At 38.3% G+C, this 21,575-nt stretch overlaps 1 protein-coding gene across 9 annotated transcripts in view; it reads right to left on the bottom strand.

Moving 5' to 3' along the window:
- Nucleotides 1–21,575, bottom strand: part of AGTPBP1 (ATP/GTP binding carboxypeptidase 1) — a 90,722-nt gene that overhangs the window by 45,552 nt on the left and 23,595 nt on the right. For 8 of the 9 annotated variants that reach the window (XR_015793873.1, XM_088130281.1, XM_088130282.1 and 5 more), the window contains 6 exons: nt 7,009–7,136; nt 5,260–5,327; nt 4,506–4,573; nt 4,121–4,263; nt 2,777–2,908; nt 894–987 (listed from right to left, as the gene is read on the bottom strand). Coding sequence is in view for 8 of the 9 variants with exons in the window: in XM_088130281.1 (XP_087986407.1) it covers nt 894–987; nt 2,777–2,908; nt 4,121–4,263; nt 4,506–4,573; nt 5,260–5,327; nt 7,009–7,136 (633 nt within the window). In the remaining variant the exon portion in view is untranslated. Of the gene's footprint in view, nt 1–893; nt 988–2,776; nt 2,909–4,120; nt 4,264–4,505; nt 4,574–5,259; nt 5,353–7,008; nt 7,137–21,575 lie in introns of all 9 variants that reach the window. The other variant, XM_088130287.1, reaches the window with a different exon arrangement.

Genomic DNA, 21,575 nt, shown 5'->3' with positions numbered 1-21,575 from the left:
CAAAAATTTGGTATCTTTTTCAATATATTCTGAAGGACTTAATTTGTTTTCATATTTTGTATCAATAAATGTTGTTTTCAAGGACAGATCCCTTTTTAAATTTGCACAATCGGCTTATCTATGGGTAGCACATTTTTCATGGTATTTTGGTTAAAAATTTGAGGACCAGCTTATTCATGAGTGTGTACAGACACTTTAAAAAAAGCATTCCATGAACCCAATTTTTGGGGTGTATTTTGGAACCTAAAATTCTCAGCTTATCTGCAAGTAGATATAATTTATCCTCTGTAAGCGGACTGCCTGGTTTGTCCAATATAAAATGTGTTGGGGCAATGCTGACAAATATCAAATTAGAGAATGAGCAAGAATATATTCCCCTTGATCTTATGCAGGATGTTGTTAGGTCCTTCAATGGTGTTGTCAGAGTAGATATGAGGACCATATTGGCATCTTGGTCTGCCACAGGATATGGTTCTAGTGTCTGTATCTTTGTGCTATGGTTTGTCATTGCTGATTGTCAGTTGGCTCAATGCCTTTGAAAGAGAAGTGTCAGTGTCCAGGACCACTGATAATATGTTTGAGTGGATTTAGCTATGAGCTGCAGAAGGCAACACATTAATTTATCTATTTCAAATCAAAGTATTATAAATGTAGTGCTGTGTGACTACTGCTATGCAAAGAAATCAAAAGCATTTTTGAATATAACAATTGTAGATTATTTAGAAAAAAGTACATTTAAGCTCAAATATAACTTTTTAAAAGAGGTATTCTCAAAGAGGTATTAAAATAATTTCAGCTTATCTTTTCCATTTTAACTGCTAGGTATGATTATATTTTAAATATTATCTTCAACATTACAAAAGCTATACAATCTATCCAGGTGTTCTACTTACTTCATAAGGCCAGTATTTTTCTTACTGTAAGGACCAATTATCTTAAATATCAGTTCCACAACTCCATTCTTACCCAAGGAAACAGCATTTACAGCTAAAGATAAAAACCACAACATTTTACATCAGTGTATAAAAATACTGCTGTCACTATTCACAAAAACCCCAAAATATTTTCTTCTTCAATTACTCTATTTAAACGAATAATGTGATTTCAGGTATCAAATATAATTACTTGATATATTACTTTTCAGGGTAGAAGAAGATATATATGTGTATATATCTGGTAGATTATTGTAAGTGAAGAGTTTTGGAAAAATTCTACATTACTGCATTTGTTCACTAGTTAACCTCAGTATTTATATACATTCATATAACATATTTGTATGACTTTTAGAATTAATAAACTTTTAGAATCAAATGCCAAATAAAAGTTTTATTGCAGAGTCAATATTTAGTAATATTTATTTTGCAAAGATAATTCTAACATCCCATAATCAAATTTAAGAGTCTTCATTCCAAGCCCCTTATCTCTGGTGAATGAATCCCAACTAATAGGCATTATACTAGCAGTATGTTAACAGTGATAAATACTAGATATTTTGGTAACCATCTTCTCTGGTTAAGTTGGTAAGGTAATGCAATACTTAAGAAAACTGTTCCCTCTATCAGTCAATCAAACTTTATTGTGGTCATCAACTGGCAAGGAGTTTCCTCTATCTATTCACACTACCAGTTCATCTGTGGCTAAATATATAGTTGCATGCAAGCATAATCAAACTGTATGATAAAAGTAAACTTATGCAAAGAAAAACAAAAGCCTTGGGAAGTTCACAACATTTTGGAATGAAGGGTTTTTGACTGATGAAACAAAAATTGTACTGTTTGATCACAAGAAACATTCAGAGAAAAAAGGGTGAAGCATTTGAAGAAAAGAATTCCATGCCAACCATTAAGTATGGGGGTGGCTCTGTTATGCTTTGAGATTATGTGGTCCAGAACATAATGTGCAGATGGAAAGAACAATGGATTCAACTAAATATCAACATATCATAGAGTTAATGTTCCTCCATAACTAAAAAAAACTGAAGATGAAAAGAGGCTGGATATTTCAGCAAGACAAGAGTTTGAAAGATACCTGCCAAATAACCATGAAGTACTTACAGAAAAGAAAGAAAAAGGTATTGGAATGGCCTTTACAATCCCCAGATGTAAATATTACTGAAAATCTTTGGAGAGATCTCAAAAATGCAGTGCATGCAAGGAAACCTAAGAATATTTCTAAAATATTTAAAGGCAAGTATAGGAAGACTCCTAGCTGGCTACAGGGAATATTCAGAAGCTATTATTTCTGCCAAGGATGAGTTACAAAGTACTAACTGACAGGATATCCAAACCTCTATACATGCCATATTCACCGCTTCCTTATTTTGAATCTGTAAACAACTGCACAAAAATAGTAAACATGCATTCAAATTTGCGGGAAAATGCCATGTTTAATTTTCTACCTCATAGAAATTTTCAGCTTCTGTTACTTCAGGATTCATTAAAGCAATTTGGCAAATTGACCAAAGATATTTAAACATATGCATGCAACTGTAAAATGCTCAAGAACATACTGTATTACAATGGAAAAAAATCCAATGGGTTCGTGAGGACGTAAGAGCCATGTACTAGCAATGAAAAATAAGAACAGAAAGTTTACATGAATAATTTTAGGAAACTGTGATTGCAAACACTCTTGCTTAAAAAAAGCAACAAACTATGACTTTCTACTACATACACACTTTTACTGGTTTTCAGCACTAATGAAATACATGTCATCTTGTATGTAAATATCTATATAAATGGGAGATATGTTGTTGGAAAAATGCAACAATACTCACAATTAGTTGAGTATACTCTTAACACTTGAAGACAAGGCAGTATTAGCCTTTGATGCTGCAAGTTTTGTTTCACTATATTCAGAGTTATATTTAAAGCACCACTAATTCTGGCTTTTACTCCAAATTTTCTATCTGAAAATCCAAAAGGGACAGAAACATGAGCATCTATCAAATTTACTGAGATACTGCAACAAAGTAACTACATTTAAATTACTATGGTTTAGTGATTCTATTGTAATAAAATAGAAGTCATTAAATCAGGACCTTAAGTTACTGCTACTATTTACTGATGATTGTACTTCTATATACACAATTATTTCACAGCTACAAATCACTCTAAATATCAAAGTGTCTTAAAAGCCAAGCCATCCTCAGGCTATGTTTAGTATTTACTGAAAAATAGTGCCTTCCTGCTCACTTTAATAGTACGAATTGTAATAAGCAATTTTTCTCTATGTGACATTAACAAGCTTTTTTATTATTCCATTGGGGAAAGCACTTTTAGTTTTCTTAGAGTTTATTCTAAGTTTGTAATGGTTTCCACTGCTTCTCAAAAGGTCTATTTTTTGGTGCTGGATACAAGCAGTTAGAGCTATGTAAAAACCCAAAACAAAATGGAAAAAGTGTCCCCAGGCTAATTTTAATGCAATAGGAAATTTACTCCTATAATCCGCTATTCTGCTCTTCCATTTCACTGTTCTCAATGCATCTTACACAGAATAAAAAGCTTGTAAACAATGAAACAATAAAAAATGTTCAGCAGGACAACATAAAGAGTCAAAGCAAAATAAAGTATCAATTGAATTAATTGAGAAAAATAAAGAAAAGATTTGTCTAGGAGAGAAACAAAAAGGGGAAAAAAACCCGTAGTATCAGGCAATACTTTCTAGGAAAAGAATCCTAAAACTTTGGTATTAAGTCATCTCCCATTTTTACACATGTCCCCTTTAACAGGACATAGAGCAGAACATCTGGGCTTGCTAGTGTGGGAGAAAATAATTTTAAGGTGTCCTTAAACACCACAAATAACCTGTGAATGTTATTCATTTAATTTAATATAAGTATTTTAAGAAAAAAACACCTTTTCCAAAGGCATAAGGTTATGTCAGCAACAGTGGGAGTCTAACCTTCATAATTCTAATAAAGGCCGACATTACTCTTACCATTCCAAACTTGTTCATTCTATACCTTTTGCCAGTAATATTTAAAGGAGATCCTATTCTTTCTCAGTCGGCACCATTCAAGGAAGGATTGCACTTGTGCAAAGTCAGCCTATTATTCCAGCAATACTCATCACACTAAAAGCAAAAAACTGGTACAGGAATTCACTTGGGTTCAACCTACCTTTAGGACCAATTTTAGCAAGAAGAGAATGTAGTAGCACCATTAATTCTTCATTTGGTGGGGATTCTTTGCTTGCATTCACAAGTAATTGCAACAAAATCTGTGTCCCTCCTCGAGAAACAAGAAAACTTGTTCTTCGGCTGCTGCCTAGAAAAAAAAATATGAGCCATTAGCTTTAATCTTAAAATAACCCAATTTTATAAAGGTACAATTGCCTTACATGATCACTGCAAATTGTTTTGGAATTATTTATCTATGGAAGTATTTACTTTCTCGACATTAAAATACTGTATATATTTTAAAATTATCTAACAATTCATATATATTAGGTAAAAAGTTCTGAGGTGTAAGACAGAAACAACAAATTATCATTTGAAATAAATACTTGCCTGCTGCCACCAATTCAATTAAGATGTTTAAGATATTTAACGTAGTCTGAAAATCTCTTGTGTTCTGAAATGAATGAACAGGAAGAATGTCAAGAATATTTATGTCATATCCTCCATTACATATATATGAACTCAAAAATAATAATTCTACATTCTTAAATAAGAATTACAGTCTGCAAAAGTTACCTCTCTTTATATACAGAATCTTAATGCATGTAAGATGTGCGACTATATAAATCAATTAAATAAATGTTCTACATGCAATATATCTCATATCTGTTGACCACTAATTTCAATAGAACAATAAAGAACTTAATTTTTAGGGCTCTGCAATGTACAAATGTACTTTGGAGCATGTGGGGCTGATCACATTGTACCTATCTACAAGTCTTTAAAGCACCAGGACCTTTTCCCAGGATGGCAGAGCTACTTTAAACAACTACAGAAAAGTGGCATGAGTGCTTCCACCACACTTCAAAGTATTTTTTTGCACTTGAATTGGAAGGGCGGCACACCTCTATTAATTTTGGCTGTAACATGCCCTTGGCTTTCTCATGTTAAACAAACAGCGCTACCCAAGCACAAAAGCTATCATTTGTTTTAACTGCACCTAATACACTATTAGTTTTTATATTAGTATAATAAAACTCTAATCTTTCATGCTATAGTAGCCCTGTAAAAAAATCAAATAAATAAAATTACTACTTTGACCCAACTGTGCAAGAAAATGTGACATTTTTGTACTGTTACCTCTAAAGTTGTGAGAATAACTTCTATCCCTGTTGAACCTTTGGCAGTCATTTCTTTCCTGATTTTTTCTGAAATTAAAAGTTGTATACTCTTCTGTTAAATAAATGAGTAAATTGGTAATTAAATGGTAAATGTAGATGACTTTAAAAAGGTGTAGAAAAGATAACCACATAAAAGCAAACCATACAAGCTAGTATTAGACATCATGGATCATCTTCTAGAAAGTTTTAAGTCTGAGCTTCTTAAATATAAAATGCTACACTAGCCAATCTTGTATAGCAAAGTCATTCTCTAAGTACCAATCTTTCTGTAACCAGGAAAGTTCCATCTACAATGAGAAAAAATCCTACAAAGAGAAAACAGCCCAGAGTCAACTATGAATGCTTAAAGACTATAGAATACCAGCTGACCATTGAAAAGGAGGGAGAAAAAATGAAAAGGAAAAAAAAAGGAAGAATTGGGAATACAATAAATGAAATAAGCTGGAAAGGGCAGTAACAAGCATTTATAGATCACAACAGTTTGTTACAGATTCCTGCTTATATCCCATAAGAAAAACATTCAATTTGCTCAAGATTAATAGTACACAGAAACAAAAATGGATTTGTTTTCACTAGATATAAAACATCTCTACTTGATTCATGTGAAGTGACTTATGTTCAAAGAGAACACAACCTGAAATGTTTTGAATATTCCACCACACAGAACAGTGGGGATCTGAAACAAAATCCTTGCTCCCTTGTTTTTCATCCTAAGGCAACAAAAAAGGTTGGGGTGATTGCTAAGTACCAGGATATTAATAGGAAAAAAAATGTCCAAGGGGATTATTTTTTTTAAAGTTTAGACATGTAAAAAGTGGTAGTAACAATTAAGCATACCTTTTGCAGCTAGTGATTGATCCCAAGTGAAAGCAATGGTTTCACTTAAACATATTATCAACATAGCAAAAGCAAAAAATACACTTCTCTGGTATTGGGTTGAGGTTTCTTCTTAATACATGTGCACAATACAGAATTAGTATTCTGTTCCAAATTTATCATCAGAATAGTGTATTTATTCATATATAAGATGGATTTTTAAAAGGATTTTTTATATTCAACTTCTTGATAATACATATGATCTTGCAATGCTAAAACTGCATGCAATTAAAACATGAATTTCTTTTTCAATAGATCTTTGAGGGGGAGATGAAAGGAGGACAAAGAGTGGACTAATAAAAAACCACTAATGATCATGAGCAATTTAAAACCAGGGATCTGAAATCATGAAGAATAGATTTCAGGAAATGCTGGGACAGAGTGAGGGCAAAGATCATCTGTCACTTTTGCCCAGAATAAAAAACTGGTGCAATATATAGACAAGAAAAGAGCTGAGATGTAAAAAAAAAAAAAAAAACACTGGAAGCTGAAAAATTAAAGCCTAGGATCTACTTTTGGTTTTGACCTAGGAACTATAGGGGTAGAAAATAATGGAATAAATGTACTAGCCAGATCAGAACAGAAAACAGGAGAAAAGCAAAGTAAATACTACCCAAGCAGGTTAGACTAGCTCTATGAAAATTTTATATTTATAGAGTTAAGGAAAATTATATAGTTATTTTCCTTAATTACATAACATTTCCCACCTATCTATATCAACATTATAAAAATATAACTGTTTAAATATCATACAGAATGTATATGAGAACTTATAACACACATGCATGCACACACCCAAATTAATGGGCATTTGAAATGTATATTTATTTACCTTGACTCTGAGCCAGGTGAAGAATTTTTGATGTAATGTATCTGGCAGTGTCCGCTTCTACCAAACATTCTGCATTGATCTTCTCCAGTTGTGCCAACAGACTCAAAATCCGAGAGTTGTTACTTACACTGGGAAAACAAATACACCTATGCTGTGATATGACAGGTATTTTTCAGAGAATGGAATGCAACGTTAAGCAAATTTAAAATTAGAACAACGACCCCAAATGTCATATAGAGAAAAATAACATGCAGCTGACAGTTCTTTGCTTTTCCATAGTAATGAGACAAAAGGGAGCAGAAAAAAAGAGAAATGAACATGTTTAACACTAAACAAAATATATAAAATCAATCTTTGCAGTTTCTCAACAAACAGATATTCAGAGACCTTCATTTATTAATGCAAGGGGAATACATATAGAAAACTAGAGAGAAGGACTGGTGAGTCTAAATTACCCCTTTTCCCAGGCCCCCTTCTATGTTTTCAAATTCTTCTATACCTGTACAAAATACAGATGTGCTTACTTTCACTTTACTTTTCAGGAAGATTAAAAATTAATTAAAAGCATGGACAACTGGTGGGTAAGAAAAAGATTAATATCTATTTCCACACATACATTCTTCCCTGCAGGAACTTTACACATTAAGGCAGTATTTCTCAAACTGGAGGTTGTGACACTGGGGATGGGGGTTGGCACACAACGGGTAGCAGGTTGCAAGAGTGCCTTCTTGTAAAGTCTACTAGATGAGTTTGATGCAAAGGTATACTGAATGCAACTTCTGAAGACCCCAGGGTTCTTTATGTTATTGTGTTTGCCTTGGAAGGCACAGAGTTCCTGTGGAAAACTCACCTAACCCTCTACAGAAGGATTAGAAGCAAGGGGGGCGGGGGGGCGGCTCTGGAGGCTGCAGTGAGAGGGGAACTGCAAGACTGATGGATGGATTTACAAGCACCAAGCAGGAGGCTGAAAGAGAGATTACAGTGCTGCTGCACTGGGAGAGTACCAGAAGTAATTTAAACCCTGCCAATGTTTTGCAAGTTGCAGCATTTTGAGAACAATTTAAGAGAAGTCTAGGCAAAGGAAAATTCCTTTTTTTAAAAAAAAAATTGGTGAGCAAAAATAATTGCACACAATAAAGAATGGGGTGGGGTGGGGAAGAGGCAGAGGATATCAGTAGGAGCATTATTTTGTTTTCTGGCTGCAATGCAAAAGTAAATATCTTTTTAAAATTTAATCTTTTTAATTTTCAATGACATGTTATTTTATAAGATTGTAAGATGCTATCAATTTTATTTCATAAATATTAAAATTCAATTTCTTAAAAGTGGTATACAGGTAGTCTCCGGGTTGAAAATGCTCTGTTTAAGGATGACCTGTAGTTAAGAACGGAGTCTACTGTAGCAAAATTCACAATGATTCAAGTTAAATACACAATGATTCAAATTAAATACACAATGGTTCGAGTTAATTACACAATATTACTTATACAATATTATACAATACTGCTCCAGCTTACATACAAATTCAACTTAAGGACAGACCTTGGGAACGGAACTCATGGTATTTATTTCTTGAGCAACTCTAACTCCAAAGAAATCACTACTTTTACTCAAGAAGTCAGTTTCATTTCTCATTTTCCAAACTTGCTGTATCACAAAGTTTAAGAAGAGCTGCATTCATTAATCAAGGTTAGTAGCCTCTAATAGCCTTATCCTTCTTGAATCTACTACCTCCATTTTAAAGCTACCCAAGTTGCTGACAATTGTCATAGGTTAACTATGAGTTGCATGAAGAAATACTTCCCTTTATCTGTCCTGAAGTCCCACTCATTAGCTTTATTTTTATTTTTTTTATTTATTAGATTTACCTCTGCCCATCTCCCCCTAAAAGCTTTTACTGGATGACCCAAATTCTAGTATTTCAAACAAGTTATAAAAATGTCTTTGCAGCACAACCCCATATCAGAAGTCAGCAGCCTTCTCAGGCAATGATCGTGTCCCTCAAATTTAAAATGGCTGATATCTCCCCAACTCATTCCTGAAATCTCATTTCTTCTAACTTCATATCTCATGCGATTTTACTAATAGTCTTATGAGATTTGTGGGAGCTATTTAATTCTGGAAAATTTGTGGTGAGCACCATGTTGCTATCCCTGTCCACTTACAGCTTTCTGTACATATTCAGAACAAAAAAAGAATTAGGAAAACAGCTAAGTTGAGGGAGACAGCTGCTCCTTCAATTAAAGATGGAATCTTAGGGGAATGAAATTAGAAAAATCAAATTTCAGACAAATTCTTTATGATGGGTCAGATCCTTTGGAATACCCTTCAACCAGAGATTCAGTCTGGCTCTACCTGCTGTCTTGGGAATGCATTAAAACCTGTTTTATTTTGAAGACACTTCAGAGAATAACAGACTGTCACTTTTATGTGGATGGGTATTAGCAGCTATCTATTTTCTGCAAATATCTACAGTGGTACCTCTAGTTATGAACGCCCCTACTTACGAATTTTTCGAGATACGATCAGCTCCGGGCCCAAAAATTTACCTCGACTTGTGAACTCGCCTCGACTTACGAACCGGATCCGCGGCCATTTTCCACCCGTTCCACGTGGTCCGCGGCCATTTTCCACCCGTTCCACGTGGTCCGCGGCAATTTTCCGCCCGTTCCACGTGGTCCGCAGCCATTTTCCGCCCGTTCCACATGGTCCGCGGCCATTTTTCCGCCCGTTCCACGTGGTCCACGGCCATTTTTCCACCCATTCCATGTGGTCCGCGGCCATTTTCCGCCCGTTCCACGTGGTCCGCGGCCATTTTCCACCCGTTCCACGTGGTCCGCGGCCATTTTTCCGCCCTGCCGCGTGGTCCGCAACCATTTTCTGCCCGTTCCACGTGGTCCGCGGCCATTTTTCCACCCGTTCCACGTGGTCCACAGCCATTTTCCGCCCCTGACACGTGGTCCACGGCCATTTTTCCGCCCGACACGTGGTCCGCGGCCATTTTTCCGCCCGACACGTGGTCCGCGACCATTTTTCCACCTGTTCCACGTGGTCCACAGCCATTTTCCGCCCCTGACATGTGGTCCACGACCATTTTTCCGCCTGACACGTGGTCCACAGCCATTTTTCCGCCCGACACGTGGTCCGTGGCCGTTTTTCCGCCCCTGACGCGTGGTCCGTGGATGCCGGAATGGATTAACGGTAATTACATTGAACCTTATGGGAAAATTTGCCTCGTGTTGCGACCAATTTGAGTTGCAACCAGAGTCACGGAACAGATTGAATTCGTAACTCGAGATTCCACTGTATTTTCATTTTATGTGTTTTTGAGAGAACTGGCTTTTTAACACTTTAGTGGCTATTGTTTTGGTCTGTTTTATGATTATTTACTCTGTAGTCTTATGGAATAGGCAGTATAGATACAATTAATTAATTAATAAGATACCACAGCTGACTAGAATAATGAACAGAAGGGCTCTATACTTCTACATTTTGCTGCAGTTTCTGCTTGTCCAAATTATTATTAAATTCAGAGGAAAGAAAGGGGTAAAATAATAATGATTACTTGAGTGAGACTGAAATCTAGTTTCAACCACAGGTAGTCCTTGGTTAACAACGGCAATTGGGACCGCAATTTCCATCGCTAAGCAATGCAGTCATAACATGTGATGTCATGTGACTGTGCTACTTAGCGACAGAAATTCTGGCACTTCTGTTGCCATTGTTAAGTGAGGATATCACATGATCGCCATTTGTGATCTCCTGGCAGCTTCCCCGTTGATTTTGCTTATAGGAAGCCAGCAAAGAAAGTCGCAAATGGTGATCATGTGACTGCAGGGATGCTGCGACAGCCAGAACTTTGAGGACTGGTTGCAAGTACCACTCGTTTAGCATCGTTGTAAGTTCAAATAGTTTCTGAATGAGTGGTTGCTAAGTGAGGACCACCTGTACTTTATGTCCATTCAGAATGAAAGTGAAAATGACTAGAGTATTTGATTATGCAAAGCCTCTGAATACATGACATTCAGCAGAATCAATACTGTGAACATATTTTTAATGAAAAGTATATGAGGCTTCTATACTAACATTTTCAAAATGAATTCAAGTTTTTTTTTATACTTTGTAATAAGTCAATTGGGTATCAGTTGGGGACGTGGTAGCGAAGGGGCTTAATGATGCTGAAGTTTGCTGGCCAGAAATGGTCGGCACTTCTGCGATTTGAGCCTGCTCCGCATGACGGGGTAAGTGCCTGTCCCTAGCTTCTGCCCACCTAGCAGTTCGAAAGCATACTATCTGCGAGTAGATAAATAGGTACTCCCATTTTGGTGGGAGAACCAGCGGCGCTTTGCACGGGGAAGCTGGAACCGGTGCTGGACCTGATCGGCAGAAAAAAAAAAAGCCAGTCGCTAGACGCGACTGATGCGAAGGACAGAAAAGATCATTGGTGGAAGAAAGCCCGGATGAGCTGACTCCCTTGCGACCGCTGCTGGCCACAACAGAATACGGCTGCACTGCAATTGTAATTAGAATAGGTTGTAATTGTAATTATAATTGTTGAAGCTGTACCTTGTGAGCTGCCCAGAGTTCCCCATTGGGGAAGATGGGCAAAGATAAATTCAATGTAATGTAATGTAATGTAATGTAATGTAATCATCAGTGTTTACACAAATCACAGCATGGGTCAAAATATATTGTGGCATTAACTATTTTTATTGTTATCAGGTGTCCTGGTTTAGGTTTAAATTTCTGTAATAAAATCCAAAATGTAAGATGAGTAATAAAAGGCCACCCACTATTTTTGGAGATAACAATCAAAGCTGGATACAAAATGATGCAGTATGGAATACACTTCTTCAGGATGTCAGCCAGCCCTGTGCCTTTTCAGAATATTCTATTACAACTCTTCTCTCTACCCAGTAAGTCTCTTTTCACTGAATTTTCAATAAGTATTTTGTGCCCACTGAACATACTTATGCTTCATCAACTCATTTTTAGCCATCCAACTTTTTTCTTAATAATTTTTTTATTTGTACAAATGTGGATTTCCCCAAAGCTGATGATACCCCATTCTTGTATATCACTTTGTAAGCAGCAGTCTGGAGAACCACAGAGAAAAAAAAATACATTTAAATAAAGTTGGGGACTGAGTTGCACAATGTGTAAAAGTACACAGAAAACAGCTACTGTTTCTTAAGAATTGGCATCGTAAGATATCCTACTTGTCATCTTGTAATATATATGTACAACACATGATAATTTATTGTATACATATACTAAAATATGGCTAGCCTGAATAAACTGTTTAATAAATACTGTCAGTGTTCACTTATTAAGGGTACAATGGATTACTATTCCTTGGCCCACTATTATAAACCAGTTCTACTGCACATTAGAAAATGGTCTAAATTTATAATTTGTTACACAATCATCACTCTCAATTCAGAAACACAGTGGGTTAAAATGAACATATTAGAATCTAACTAATAGAATTTAACTATATTTAAAATAATTTATTTTACATTTATTATAATATCTATCACACACATATCTCTTGGAAGTATCTTTCCTCACATCTAATTCCTAATCTAAACAATAATTCTAAAAAAAGAAAAACAGATTGTTGGAATTACACATGATCTTATACGCCAGATCCCGAACAGTTCAAGAAACTCCCACAGCAATGTAAACAGAATGCGAATAATCTGAAAATACCATTTCAGATGCACATCAGGCTTGAATATGCTACACTCCAGAATGGAAAATTTCTGTGATATTGAAAAGGTCTACACATGTTCACTAAGGATGGCTGTAAGCATAAAATGGCAACCCTATGTTGAAAATTAAACATAGACTTGCTTTGAAAACACAAATGTCTATAAAATGTATATCTAATTATTGAGTTTAAGTACTTTGATGTACTACCTATTCTAAAAACAGGGAAGGAAACCTGTTACATAAAAATTTGAAGCATGATTACTGACATACTGTAACAGAACACAGCATTTACCCATATCCACCTACCATTTTTTTATTGTGCCTTTGAATCCATGTTGACTCCTGGCAACTATCTGGTCTAGTCCCTGCAGTTTTCTTGGAAACATTTTTGGAAGTGGTTTGCCACTGCCTGCTTCCTACGGCTGAGAGTGAGTGACTGGCCCAAGGTCACCCAGCTGGCTTTGTGCCTAAGGCAGGACTAGAACTCACAGTCTCCTAGTTTCTAGCCTGATGCCTTTAACCACTATATTAAACCGGGTCTCTCTGCCTACTATACAGATCATGTAATAAAGGTTTAAAAAAAAAAGTTATAGAAAGCAAAGACTCTGGCAGATGAAGTTGCTCGGATTCACTCAGAGATGGATTCTGACTGGACTAGTCAGATGACAAAAACACTGGCTTGGTTAACTGGGAAAAGTTTTTGCCTTTAACTTGGACAAATACCCAGGACTGCTAATCCAACCACTTTTCTATTAGATCCATGCTCCTCCCAGTTGGGTCCATGTTATATTTTTGGCTTTGCTGAGGGAGGGGGTAGTCCCACCACAGCAAAGACCGATGAACTGGTGAGTAGACCGGTTCTTCAGAACCTCTCTGGACAAGGAGAGGACAGGAGATTGCCTATGTGTCTCCAGATAGCTGCTCCTGTGGGTTTGGCCACTGGAAGATGAAGGGATCAGTCACCAAGTTCACAACCTTTTAAAAGATGTTAAGTTCCCTAACTCACTTTCTAATCACTTTCAGAAATTGCTTATATAACCATTTTAAAGCTATTAGAGATCTTTGGAATGACAAGTTTGAAAAGCCACCTGGTGAGTCTATCTTCATTTCTGAACAAAAGAAAATTTAAATATAAGTTTAAGAACTTAAAAATTTGAAATAAATGGCAAAAAGCTAAGTAAGATTTTGAACTAAGAAAGTTATAAATGAATTAAGGGCCCAGACAAATTTGGAATATTGAAACTTTTGCTATAAGATTTTGGAACTAACTATATAAAATTAACAGCTTTTTGTGGGAACCAAAATTATTTTGTCTACTCTAAGTCATAATGGAGATTAGAGACTTTATGATTTAAATTTGACACTAGAGGGGACTAAAGATTTCAGGCAAAAAGAAAAAAAAAGTGTAAGCCTGCTTTTGGTTTTGATCAGTATTGGGATTTACAAAACAACACAAAATGTTATAACATTTGAAATACTAAAGGAGATTTTCAAAGAATGAGTCCAGAAATTAGTAGCTACAACATCAACAATATCAGTAACAATGTGTGCTTCTATGGATAAAACTACATTCAAAAGATGTTAATGAAGGAATGACAGATGTGAAACAGACTCTTTACTGGGTATACAAACGAAGCTGGCTGAAGATTTAAAAATTAAAGGGGAAATACAAATGATAAACCAAGAGAATGACCTAGACAATGTCTTTTTATTGGATTTACGAAGAGGCTTGTTACAGCCTCAAAGCCTTTGTAATAGGACAAAGAATTGAAGAGAGAACAAATCCTACAATATTTGAATGAATTAAAGATTTAAAATTTTTCAGAAGTAAAAGGAACAAATATGCAATTGGTTTATTTAATCAAGGTTAAAATAAGATATGTTTTTATAAACTTCTGGCAACCCTTTACGGATTTTTTGCTGACACCTGGATTGAAAAGTTGATAACTTATGGATTTGCTTATAGATAAGGGATGGGTTACGGGAAGAAGAGATATCTGTTTGTACCCTTATAAGGGGTGAAGAGCTACCTTGTTGCGATGAAGATTGGAAGTCACTTCTGTATATATTTCTTTTTGTCTTTATCTCACTTTTTTTCTTTTTACTTTTTCCTTCTTTGCCCTTTTTACGCTTTTTTACTTTCTTTCTCTGAGTTTAGTTTGTATTCGTTTTTATTACTGTAATTAAAATCTTGATAGACAGACACAGACACACACACACGGAAGCTGTTACCAGACTCCGATTTTTGTCCAGTCTCCAACCTTCCCTTTTTAGGGAAGATTTTTGAGAAAGTGGTCAGGCTGCAGCTTCAAAAGGTCCTGGAGAAAACAAATTATCTAGATCTCTTTCAATCAGGTTTCAGAGCAGACATAGCACTAAAGACAGCCCTGGCCACTTTTCAATGACCTCTGGCAGAGCCAGGTTGGAGGTGGTGCAACCATTCTGGTCTTCTTGATCTCTTAGCAGCCTTTGATATCATCAACTATGGTATCCTTCTAGAACATCGATTATTAGATTCGGGGAACATGGTACTTCTGTGATACTCCTCTTTTCTCCATGGTCAGTTCTAGTCAATACTGATGAGAGGAAGAGATTGAGCCAGGTGCATCTGACACATGGGGAGCTACAAGGCTTGACCCTCTCACTCCTTCTGTTTAACATCAATGTGAAGCGGCTAAGTGAGGTGCTGGATATCATCCTTAAAGCCCTCAGTGGCACAGGGCCTAGCTATCTGAAGGACTATCTCTCTCTCATAAAGTCTGCCTGTCATGTTTGTTTGGACACTGTAGGGATGTTCTAGGCCCCATCAATAAAACAATGTCACCTGATAAGACAAGACAGGAAGTATGCCTTCTTTGCCATTGCTTCTGCCCTCTGGAACAGCATTCCCCCTGAGATTTGTATGGCTATCACCCTGGCCTTATTTCTTAAAAACCCTTAAAACCTATTTTTTCCTCCCAGGCCCTGAGCTAATTTGAACAATGGGGTCCTAAGGATGCTTGAGTTGTTGTCAAGAATACAAACTCCTCTGTGTTGCTTCATCTGTTGATAATTATTTTTGTTTTTTACTTGTTTAAGTAAAACAATTCTGTACACCACCCAGAATCATTTCAAGTTGGGTAGCCTTATAAATCTAACAAATAAAATATAATTTAATTTAAACATTCTGAAAGTATATTTCAGAAACATTTTGATTGTGTATTATCCTTGTGAAACTACATTGTGAGACTGGCCATTTAACAGAAATATTTCATTTCAGAAAATTTGCTTTAATGATTTGAAATGTCAATAAAATATAAGCATGTTTCTCTTCCATGATTTAAAAAGAATATTAGGGAAATCCTGGCCATTATTATCAGTGTCGATGTGAATTAATTGAGCATTTGATAGTTTGAATACATGTTCCTTGTGTATTTGAGTAACATTTCTTTCTTTCAATACTGTCATCCTTTCCCAGACTTTTCAACTTACCGAGAAATGTTTCCCTCTTGCCAAGAATGAGTGGAATTGTCCAGAGCAACCCACTTTCCAAGTGGTTTAAACATCCTGACTGTAATATGGAATCGATGACCACGCCTCATTTCTGCATTATTTCTTCTAAAAATGCCTTTGTCCAAGCAGAAAACTAAGTGTAACCTATAGCTTAATCATTCCTTACACAATGATCTAATTCTAGAGCCAGATCTAGACACAACTGCTATCTTGTATGTTACCAGGGCAACCACTTCATGTCATAAGGCCTCAGTTCCTTCAAGACTAAACCCAGAAACCTTGAGATTGTTTTACAGAATTCAGAGGAATGATTCTGGAACAAATGTAATAATAATACTTATCTGGAAGTAAGTTTCCTTCAATACAATAAAAGGGTTATTTCACAAATACAGCATTCCTTCATGCGAGCATACATATTTTACATTACCAGAAAGCCATGATTACACAAAATTTCCAGCCTATATTTATCTTTACATAAATGTGATTACTTTGTATGCAGGTTACACACTCACCTGTAATTAATTCCACCCAATATTTCCTGGTACTTATAACTTTGATAGTACATAAGCAGCTGGGAAAAGGAACTAATAAAAAGAGCAGTTTTCAACTAGCAGAGCCTTTGGATCCAATCCAGTGAGCTCAACAAGGACAAAAATACATTATTTTTCAGAGTTTGTGCAATATTTCTGTAATTGTTTGGGTAACTCGCAAGAGAATTCCATTTCCATTTTTGGAGTACCTGATAGTATTTCATTAACTAGCTGTTCTATTTCAAAAAATGTGAGCAAATATAGTTTGTTTTAATTCAAGTGTTTTATTTTAAAATGATCTTTCTTAAATTTACAGACACTATATTAAGGGTTTGTGACAAAATACAAACAAATATTGTAATATTCTTCCTGATACTTATTATGTCCCACACAGTATCCTCACAAGATGATGAAATTACAAAAAGTATAAAAGGTTTGTAAATAGCTTAACACAAAAATTAACATCTGACAAACATGCAGACATAACTAATTGATATGAGGTGGAGAAAAATAAGAGGGAAAATATTCTGAACTGAGTATGTCACAAATTAATCAAATGCAAGAAAAAAATTGTTACAATCCCTCCTGGAGCATAATAATTGATTCCTAGAATGGCAACATTTAAACTAACTTCCTTATTTTGCAAACATTAATATAATATAAAATTTACTGAATGTTCTCCTATTGTAAAACTCCATGAATGAGTGTATCCTATTCCACACTATTTCTCAAAAATATCTATGCTAGCAAAAATCAGGCCTTATTCAAAGATAATCATTACTGACACAGTACCTTTATCACTGGCATAACTGAAAGAGATTCTCAGATCAGAAATGCAAAAAATAACATAAAATACAAATACATCTGCATTATTGCATAGAACCTGAGCAAATTCATTCTCTGTACCATTAGTTATCTAGTGCAAATATCCACATAGAAGATGAAAGGATGAAGAGTCCTAAGAAAACTCAAAAGTATGAAGCAGCAAAAAAAAAACTCAACAGAAATAAATAGGAAGAAAATCTAAAATGGAGAGGCATGCAATAATATAACCTGGAAAGATTCATGGCTACTTGGCTGATTCTCTAAATATGAGCCCTCAACACTAACATTTTGCTTTGTGTCACATTTTTCTAATAGCTTGCACATCTAACAAGTTCAAATGCAACCAAGATTCCACATACATTATATTATCAAATTTCTTTTACTTCAGTTATTTAACCTAAACAGTATGTTTACATACTACAAATAAAAAATATTCTCAAAATTATATATAAAAGCCAGGAATAACTTTAATTTTACAGAAAGCCTACCGAACATAGGCCCCTCTATCAGAGAATGTTTATTTTCCAATTAAACTTAAATTTACAAATTAAAAATATTAATGATTTTGAAGGTTACTACATCAAAACAACATTAAAATAAATTTAAAGTAATACAGTTGCACCTAAAAGATGGCAACCAGGAGTGGGCAAGCGTTGGCCGCCGTGCTGGTCTAGGTGAAGGGACAGTTGCTACGGGTTTTTTATCTTTACCCAAATGCCCTGAGAGCTTACCTGTGTGCCCTGAAGCTTGGACACCAAACTGCAGACTTCGGGGGTACTCTATGACAGAGTTTGGTGGGGCCGGTGTGGCTGGGTGGAGTTCCACAGTTAAGTTGGATGTGGCGTGGTGAGCAGCGCACAAAGTGAACCGCACGCAAGGCAAGCAGCGCGCAAGGTGAGCGGCGCGAGCTCAATGAGAGGCCTGGGCTACAGAGAAAAACTTTTCACTCTAGTCTGGGATCTTTGGGGGTGCTTGATGCTTCGGTCCCAGATGAATGGAGGATGGCGGAGCTCGGCAGAGGTTAGCTGGAGCATGACGGGTGCTAGGCGGAGCTCCATAGTTGTGCAGGGTGATGCAGAGAGTGTGCGGCCCAAAGAGAGATCTGAACCACGGCAGCCTAGAACTCAGCTGAGCTTGAGGCCAGACCACTGCACAGGGCCTGAAAATTGGCTGGACTAGTACTGGAGCACTAGCGGTGTTCCGAGTTGCAGCTGGAGTGGCCTGAGAGGGAGCAGTGGCAAAGGACTGAGGCCTGGATGTCGGTCTACAACCGGCTTGGCATCTGGCACCCGAACAGCAGCTCTGGCCCCCTAGGGGGACCTGAAGGACTTGGAAGCTGGCAAGTTCAATTCCAGACTGAGTGTTGGGGTCCCTCCAGTAGATGTTAGCTGGGTCTCCCTCCCTAGGGTGAGAGACAGAGGGGAGTCCACGGGTGGATGTGAGAATGCGTGGGTGAGAGTGTGAGTGTTGTCCCCTACTGACCAGTGAGAGAAGTCGCAGGGGAGGCATGGTGGGCAAAGGGGCTGTGGGGTAAGGCTCCTACACTGCTGAGAGCAGGAGCTGGAGTGCTAGGGAACACACAACCACCTGATTGACTGGTTTGATTGATTAGGTGATTGTTACTGTATGTTTGGATGGAGGGTCCCCTAACTAGGGAAGCCAGAGGCCTGGGATTGGGGGGAATTGGAAGCCCTGGGGGGCTTAGAGTCATACTATTCAGGTGGTGACAGGGAGGGGGTGTTATGACGGGAGTCAGAGGGCGGGCCACTCTCAGGGAAGATGCCCCCAGTGTCTACTACCAGTGGCATGTTCCAACCCTCTGGACTTGGACCCAGGCCCTGGACAGCAGAACTGTGGAGGCCCTAGCTTTTGGCTGCTGCTTCTTAATGCCAGGTCAGTCAATAACAAGGTCCCCCTTATATGTGATTTGACCACTGAGGAGCGGATCGACCTGGTATGTATCACCGAGACCTGGCTGAGCCCTGAAGTGGGGGTGCCCCTTTTGGAAATGTGACCAGCTGGGCTTACGGTTTTATACCAGCCGAGACCCCGGGGCAGGGGAGGAGTGGTAGCAGTTGTCATCTGGGAATCTCTGTTGGCCTTCAGGGGTGCTGCTGCACAAGTGGCTGGTTGTGAGACCTTGTTCCTGAAGCTGGGCTCATGAGAAGAGTTGGGATTGTTGCTGCTGTACTAGCCTCCCTGCAGTGTAGCAACCTCCCTGCCTGAGCTGCTGGAGGCTGTCTCAGAGCTAGCAGTGGAGTTCCCCAGACGTATAGTCCCTGGGATGTGCCTTGGAGGTGACCCAGGAGTTCATGGCCACCATGGCGGTCATGGGCCTGTCCCAGATTATTTGCAACCTGACTCAGGACGGTGGTCTCACATCGGACTTGGTTTTCCTGTCAGAGCAGTGGCAAGATGATCTGAAGGGGGAGTTACATCTGTCCCCATTGTCATGGTCAGATCATGCCCTGGTGACCTTGAGATTCTCTCATCCTACCCACCTCTGCAGGAAGGCAGGACCTATTCAACAGGTCCACCCCTGTCGACTGATGGACCCAATTGGGTTCTGAAGGGACCTGGGGGTTATACCCGAGGATCTGCTGTATGGTCCAGCAGAGGCCTTGGCCGCCACCAGGAATAGGAAGGTGGCCGAGGCCTTGGACAAGATCATGCCCGTGTGACCTCTCGTGATCCATTGAGGCCAATACTCCCCATGGTTTATGGAAGCGCTGAGGATCTCACAAAGGATTAAGAGATGTCTAGAGCGCTGCTGGAGGAAAACACAGATCAAACCCAACCGAACACAGGCTAGAGCTGCTATTAAGGCCTACCTTGTGGCAGTAAGAGTGGTGAAAAGTCAATATTTCTCCAGTCTTATTGCATCCACAAAATGCCGCCCGGTGGCCCTGTTTGATCATCCGATCCCTTCTGGGAAAAGAGGGCCCAGCGGCCCATTTACAGGGCCACACAGAGGAGTTTTCTGGGCATCTGAACAATAAAATTGCTCGGATCTGTTCCCAGTTGGATTCCAAGCATGGGTCATGGCCTATGGAGATGCCCAGGGTATGGACTTACCCTGTTATCTGGGAACAGTTTGATCCTGTTGGACCTGAGGAAGTGGACAGGGTCCTCCGGACTGTTAATGCCACCACTTGTCAACTAGACCCATGCCCCTCCTGGCTGGTCAAGGCCGCTCAGGAAGCGACATGTAGGTGGGTCCAGACAATGGTGAATTCATCCTTGAGGGAGTGGGTGTTTCCAGTCGTCTTTAAAGAGGCACTGGTGCATCCCCTCCTCAAGATACCATCCCTCGATCCCATCATACTGGTCAATTTTTGTCTAGTCTCCCACCTCCCTTTTTTAGGGAAGGTGGTTGAGAAGGTGGTGGCATTGCAGCTCCAGGGGATACTGGGTGAAACAGATTATCTAGACCCCTTTCAGTCAGGTTTCAGGCCCAGAAATGGGACGGAAACAGCACTGATCACACTCATGGATGATCTCTGGCAGGAGCAGGATGGGGGTAGTGTATCCATCCTCACTCTTCTTGACCTCTCAGCGGCTTTCAATACCATCAACCGTGGTATCCTTTTGGGCCAACTTAGGGAGTTGGGAGTGGGCAGCACAGTTTTGTGCTGGTTCACTTCCTTCCTCCAAGGTTGCTACCAATCGGTGTTGATTGGGAGCGAGAGGACCAGCTCAAAGCCCCTCTATTGTGGGATACCGCAGGGTTTGGTACTCTCTCCACTCCTTTTTAACATCTACATGAAACCACTGGGTGAGATCATCCGCCACCATGAGATGAGGTATCATCAATATGCAGATGATACCCAATTATACATCTCCATCCCGGTTGATTTGAGTGATGCTGTGACCACCCTTTCGCGGTGCCTGGAGGCTGTAGGGGTCTGGATGGGAAACAACAGGCTTCAGCTGAACCTGTAAATGGAATGGCTGTCGAGTGGAGGATCCTCTGTATCTTGGGGTTTACCATCTTTGGTTCTCAAT

Source organism: Python bivittatus, unplaced genomic scaffold (genome assembly GCF_059951505.1).
Source record: "Python bivittatus isolate LINGU-HERP-01145 unplaced genomic scaffold, Pbiv_v1 ctg000850_np1212, whole genome shotgun sequence".
NCBI lineage: Eukaryota > Metazoa > Chordata > Lepidosauria > Squamata > Pythonidae > Python > Python bivittatus.
Note: the sequence above shows the minus strand (reverse complement) of the source record. Positions and strands in the feature narration are given on the sequence as shown.